Genomic DNA, 7,080 nt, shown 5'->3' on the forward strand with positions numbered 1-7,080 from the left:
GTTGAGATTGGTCCAATAGGCTCGGAGGAGTTAGGGTGCAAACAAACACACATTTCGTCTTTATATATATATATATATTCTCCTCTGAATTCATATAAATTAAAATAATTTTAACAATGGGTGTTTTAGACAAGTATGTTCAATATTTCATCGGTTAAATTCATTACGATACTGTCAACATTATTTAGATAGTTTTGATAACTCGAACTCCTGAAAGTACATTTTTGGGTTCGTAATTTTTGATAGAATACAACCACAAGCATTGGTTAATTAGAAGAATATAAAATGGTACATTGTTGTCATTCTATTATAAGTAACTAATGCATAATATAAGGAATTACAGTGGTTGGCCACTTTATTGGTCTCCTCCTACTCCATCTTCCCTATTGTTGTTTTGTTTAGTTTTTTTCTATGATAACATTAGTGGCTTAGAAATAGTTTTGTTCGAGTGACGCCTGGGGTGGTGTTGTGTGATCTGACTTGGTCCACAGTGCAACGCTCAAGGTCTTTTCAGAGATACTCAATTAATTCGGGTTCCGGTTTTGTGTTGCTCAAAAAACTAGTTACTGACATGTTAATTGAATAATACGAATTCAGATACGGGATTAGTTTAGATGTGCCCTTGACCACAAAGGTTGACGTACAGCATTAGGGAATGTATGCATGGTCGGCAAACAGTGGTTGGTAGTCGCAGTCTTTCATGATACACGTAATCCCTTTGGACTTTAGGTGCTAATCATCCTTCTAAAATAATTTAAATTAAAAGATCTAACCAGGTCAAACGGCGGTTAGTAGTCATGGTGTTTAATAACACACGCAATCCCTTTAGATCGCATCTGTTTATACCACACGTAATCCCTTTAGATTGCATCTGTTTATACCACACGCAATCCCTTTAGATTGCATCTGTTTATACCACACGTAATCCCTTTAGATCGCATCTGTTTATACCACACGTAATCCCTTTAGATTGCATCTGTTTATACCACACGTAATCTCGTTAGATTGCATTTGTTGAGAGACTCTAACATCAGAAACTTTGAACAACCAGTCATAATATAAACAAATCTCCTTCTAAACGAATTCCCAAAGATTTTTGTGTGCACGTGTTTGAAGAGCGGATGTGTTTGTTTGTGTGTATTATTTTGCAATAATTTTGATGGTTATTTGAGTATTGAGAAACCCATAGTTTGTAAGGTCAATATGTGTCTCATATACGAAGGAGTTTAGATATTTGTTTAATAATTTAGGATAAGTTCAATCATAGGTGGAAATATTATTGTGCGTTTCTCTTCTGATTGATTAGAAATTACACAGTTCATGTCTAATAACAAATAACGTATTCTATTTGTATTGTACTAGATGGTGCTCCGCAACGTCTACAAGAACAACCAGTCTCATCGACAGAGACATCAGCACTGCTACAAAACCTTCATCCTGGTAGTTCTTATATTGTGAAAGTTCTGGCAGTGAACGAAGTAGGTCGAGGAAATCCAACTGACTCCAGAAGTTTTGTAACCCAGGAAGAAGGTAAAAAAAAAAAAATCGTTTTCTTAGTGGCAAGCATAGCTTAGTGCTGAGCACGACCATAATATGAATGCCAATGTTTGTGGTTTATGTTCCGTTGCCTCATATAATACTGATTAAAACTGTAGCATTGTTTTTAGGCATTAATTATTTAAAATATTGATTGGATGAGTATATCTTACTATGTTTTGTTTTAGATAGGTGACCTCGAAAGAGCAGTTGCACTTTTGTCGCCACCTTGCTCCTCCTTCTTCTTTCTTCTCAAAGCTCTTGTTTATCTTCTCCTGTTTATGTTAATTTAATTTTTATCTCCATAATTTCTTTCATTTTTATTGCTTTATATTTTTCTTCTTTTTTTTATACTTTCATGTTTCTTCTTCTATGCCTCCGGTGGCTCAGCTAAAAACCGGGTTTCGATACCCGTGGTGGGCACGTCATAGACAGCTTGAGAATGACGTAGTATAATACGTCGAAACATGTTGAGTGTATGAGACTGTTTGCAGTCTCATCGGGTTTTTGTTTTTTACCCTGTATAGCAAGTTATTTGTATTTTATTGTAATTTTGAGACTGTTCCCAGTCTCATTTTTAGAATTATGTAAAAAAAAAGAGTCGTTCTTTTATACAATGTGAGTTTTTAAACATCCTTTATTCAACTGCAAGTTTTATTTCTTTCAAGTTTTTCTTTATGTTTTTTTATGATCCTTTACTTTCTTTCCTTGTTTGTGCTATTTAAATCTGCATATCTTCCTGTCTGGTTTTCATTTATATATATTTTTTAACCTTCCTCCATGTCTTCTAATGTTGATTGTTCTTTCTTCAATGCCCCCAGTGACACAGTGGTATGTTTGGGTTTCGATACTCGTGGTGGGCAGAGCACAGATAGCCCATTGTGTGGCTTTGTGCTTAACTTCAAACAAACAAAAATCTCTCTTCTTAGTTTCACCTTGTTTTTCTCTGTTATTTATGTTTATCGTTTCGTCTTTTTTCAACTGTTATTTTTTATCATTATGCCTTGCATCATTTTGTTTTACTTTGACATTCCTGTATATTATTTCCTTTTCAGAAACAAGCTGTTCATCTTTCTACACTAGGTTTTCAATGAAAAGGCAGCTTTTTTACATACTTTATCATTAGGAAATGTTGAATTTAAATAATTTCTTTACTGAAAGCATGTATAGTATGCTATGTAGTTGAATGGTTAGTTCTATAGAGAAGAGCCAATCCGAAATACAGTCTTTTAGGTGAATGGTTAGTTCTATAAAGAAGAGCCAATCCGAAATACCGTCTCTTAGTTGAATGGTTAGTTCTATAGAGAAGAGCCAATCCGAAATACCGTCTCTTAGTTGAATGGTTAGTTCTATAGAGAAGAGCCAATCCGAAATACCGTCTCTTAGTTGAATGGTTAGTTCTATAGAGAAGAGCCAATCCGAAATACCATCTCTTAGTTGAATGGTTAGTTCTATAGAGAAGAGCCAATCCGAAATAATTCTCTTCTAAAATATTTTGGTATGATATGTAAGTTCATAGAACAGACATTTTTGATATATGGATTTTACAAATTTAGGAAAGTAATAGTATATTAAAAGAAGAAATTCGAAAACACACACACCCATAACTAGGTATTACTTTCTGCATATCAAACTGTATACATTTGTTAGTTCAGTACATTTATACACCCATAACTAGGTATTACTTTCTGCATATCAAACTGTATACATTTGTTAGTTCAGTACATTTATACACCCATAACTAGGTATTACTTTCTGCATTACATATCAAACTGTATACATTTGTTGGTAGTTCAGTACATTTATATAGGTATATCATTCTATTCTCAAGTACTAATATAAGGCCAGGTGTGCCGGAATCATTAATTTAAGGATTCATCACTCGCGAACCTGTTGCTGCAGAAACATGTTTCGTATTTTGGAATGGTGCATACAGTATAAAAATGACGGTTAGATCCCACTCTTTGACCAGACAAGAGTAAACCAAGAGCTGACGATGGATGCTGTTGACTGGCTGCCTTTCCTCTGTCTGTTAATTTCAATTTATGGATGGTTATGTGCAGATAGCCCTTGTGGAACTTTGTGCAAAATTCTCAAACTAATGGACCATCTGTGCTCTGCCCACCACGTGTATCGAAACCCGGTTTTGAGCGCTATAAGCCAACATACTTACAGCTGTGTCACTGTAGGGCAACAGGTACTGTTTGTTTATCTAATGTTAAGTACAAAGCTGCAGAATGGGCTATCTGTGCTGTACCCACCACGAGTATCGAAACACGGTTATAAGCCCTTCAGACTTACCGCTGTGCCATTGGGGGCAACAAGTGACAATTTCTTTGTTTATGCCACAGATATTGTTAGCTTATTTTTTTCTTGAAGGGTCATGATAAACATACATTGTTTTTGTTCTCAAAATATATTTGATGTTTGCCTACATGAAAGATGTCTAAGCAACTTAATAGTAAATCCACACTCTTAATTTTGATGGTTTTTCTCTTTAAACTGATTTCGAATTGCATATTTAGAATTTTCTCCATAAGATGTTAGTTGAGTGTTTTAATCCAAAAGTATGTAAAATTTACTTTATAAAATTTGATAATAGTGAGTTTCCATACTTCTACATATATAAAAAAAATCGCTATTTGTAAGAAAGTAATTTGTGAATAGAAGAGTAGCCCTTCAGCTATCTGCTAAAACAAGCATGAATTCCCCCACGTGTAGAATTTTGAATAGTTTAATGTGACAAAAGCTGTGAGAGAAAGTTATTGACCTGTCATGGCCTGGTGACTCACAATCTGCGGTCACGGGTTTGAGTCCCTGTCACAGGACATGCTTGTCCTTTCAGCCGTGGCGACGTTATAGTGTGATGGCCAATCCTACCATTCATTGGTAAAAGAGTAGCCCAAGAGTTGGCGGTGGATGGTGATGACTATCTGCCTTCCCTCTAGTCTTTCACTCTTAATTTAGGGACGGCTAGTGCAGATAGCCCTCGAGTAGCTTTGCTCGAAATTCAAAACAAAACAAGAAATTTACATATATATAACCCTTTTTTCTTATTGTTAATTGTAGAGCCTGGAGCACCTCCAACTGATGTCCGTGTGGACACAAAAGGGACAGAAACACTATTAATTACGTGGAAGGTAAGTTCAGGGTGTATAATAATCTTATAAGAATAGTTGTAATTTGTTAAGTTGCTTCAACTAAATATTAAAATATGCTTTATATTTACACTAAAACAGTACAAAGATTACTTGGTTCTTTGATTGATACTAACACTATTGTTAAAAATGAGATTCCATTACTTAAAAATGTTTAAATAGCCGTAATAAAACTGGGTTTCAATGTACACATGTCAATATAGTGTATACGTACCTCACGGGTCCCGGCATGGCCAGGTGGTTAGGGTGCTCGATTCGCAATCTGAGGGTCGTGGGTTCGAATCCCAGTCCAACCAAACATGCTCGCCCTTTCAGCCGTGGGGGTGTTATAATGTGACGGTCAATCCCACTGTTCATTGGTAGCCTAAGAGTTGGCGGTGGGTGGTGATGAATAGCTGCTTTCCCTCTAGTCTTTCACTGCTAAATTAGGGACGGCTAGCGCAAGTAGCCCTCGTGTAGCTTTGCGCAAAATTCAAACCAAACGTACCGCACGTGCCAGCGTTGTAATATTTAAAACCCATAAGATGCTGTTGATCATTTTAGATATATTTTTTATTACATTTTCCCCTAGCCCTCCAGTGGCTAAGCGGTAAGTCTGAAGGCTTATAATGCTAAAAATCGTGTTTCGATACCCGTGGTAGGCATAGAATAACTAGCTCACTGTGTAACTCTAAGTTTAACATCAAACAAACCTTTTATCCTATAACTTTATGAGAAAAAAACAAAGAGCAACAAACTCTGTGGAAATTAAATAGGGGGTTTACATCAAAGTTTTGCTACAATACTCGTTCAACTCACCTTGGGGCAACTAACAGTTTAAGAAGTTCTGTTTTTATTTCATTTCAGGCGCCACCGAAAAATGATTGGAATGGCCATCTGGTGGGGTACTACGTTGGTTACAAAGTTAGGAACTCTTCAGCCCCGTTTTCACTCAGGACAGTTAACGTTAGTAAACATCAAGGACAAGAGTACTTTCTGAGACACCTGAAGCGAAATACTGAATACGCCGTTACCGTTTCGGCCTTTAACAGTGCTGGAAGTGGTCAGCAGTCTCAAGTGATTTTCAAAAGGACAGCAGATGCAGGTGAAACTCTATGGTTTATGAGATTAATATAATCTACGCGTTTAATTTTTCGGAATCGCCATGTTACCTTTTTTTTTATTATCAGCATATTTCATCTAGACATTGGCATTAAACCTTCTTCTACCACCAGCAAAATATTGACCTTATTGACCTCAGTGTTTCGCTTTACAGCTTCTTCAGGAGAGTCCCACTACAACACAAGCTGTAACTGATAGTACAAAGCTTCAAAAGCTTTTTTCTTGAGAGTCCAATTAAAGAAAAATAACAAATTTGGTGTTATATCGTTCAGTTTTAGTATTAAAAAGTCTTCTGTACATCAATATGAATTACAGAAATTAAATAATAGAATATTTTCTGTTGGATTCAACAGTACTTACTACTACTCAAACTTATATTTGTCATATATTCAAATATATTTTTGCTCCACACGTGATTCTTGCACATAGCGGTCGAACAACAGTACAGACGGTATGTCTTCACCAATGCATGAGACTGTGAGCTATATTATGATTAATTCTAAAATTCCCATAGGGCATAATGTGGCCTAGTGGTCCACGTGTAGGGTTTGGGTCGAGGGGTCTGAAGTTCAAGACGTCATGCACCTGAACACGCTCCCCAGAAAGAACTGTTATTTGGCTCAATTAGTCAGATAGAGCCATTCTGGTGGTGGTGGTGGTGCTCCTGACTGGCTGCCCTCCCTTTGGTCAATAGTTCAAAGTTACAGGGTTTCCTATATATCCCTCACTTGGTTGTATAAGTCATGTGCTCATAAGGTGTCGTTTAGGTTGGAAATTCCAGTATTATAGATTGTACTGTCCAGTCTCCGTACGATGCTGCTTAGTTTGGAACTACTTCTTTTAGAGTATGTATTTATACATAAGGTAAATTGTTTAGCATTATATATCATGTTATTTATATTAGTTGAGACTTGCCACAATACACGTGTTAGGTAAAACTGCTACCGGTGAAATGTACTCAACCTTTTAACGAGTGTTACAACCTCAAGTTAACAGGTCTTTTTTCCCCCCATCTGGTTAGATCTGCCTCCACCTCCAAATGTGTTTCTGGTGTCAAGATCCACGAATTCCGTTGGATTAAAATGGACTCAAAAGTCAGAAGATCTTTTAATTACACGTGAGTTTTTTATCCTTAACTTTTTTATTAATTACTATAATAAGTTGAAATTTACCAGAGGACGTTTTTAATTATTAAACAGTACAGCTTGAAACGCATTCAAATATACATTAATATTTTTAATGTTCTGATATGACAGTAAAAAATACAAAAACTTTGCATTAAAAT

At 36.1% G+C, this 7,080-nt stretch overlaps 1 protein-coding gene across 1 annotated transcript in view; it reads left to right on the forward strand.

The window, feature by feature from the left end:
• LOC111085294 (Down syndrome cell adhesion molecule homolog) overlaps positions 1-7,080 on the forward strand; it is a 25,430-nt gene that overhangs the window by 4,754 nt on the left and 13,596 nt on the right. Inside the window, exons 4-7 of the mRNA XM_022383173.1 lie at positions 1,363-1,530; positions 4,606-4,676; positions 5,541-5,778; positions 6,817-6,912. Of these exons, the coding sequence (XP_022238881.1) occupies positions 1,363-1,530; positions 4,606-4,676; positions 5,541-5,778; positions 6,817-6,912 (573 nt within the window). The remainder of the gene's footprint in view (positions 1-1,362; positions 1,531-4,605; positions 4,677-5,540; positions 5,779-6,816; positions 6,913-7,080) is intronic.

This window comes from Limulus polyphemus, unplaced genomic scaffold, assembly GCF_000517525.1.
Source record: "Limulus polyphemus unplaced genomic scaffold, Limulus_polyphemus-2.1.2 Scaffold314, whole genome shotgun sequence".
Lineage (NCBI taxonomy): Eukaryota > Metazoa > Arthropoda > Merostomata > Xiphosura > Limulidae > Limulus > Limulus polyphemus.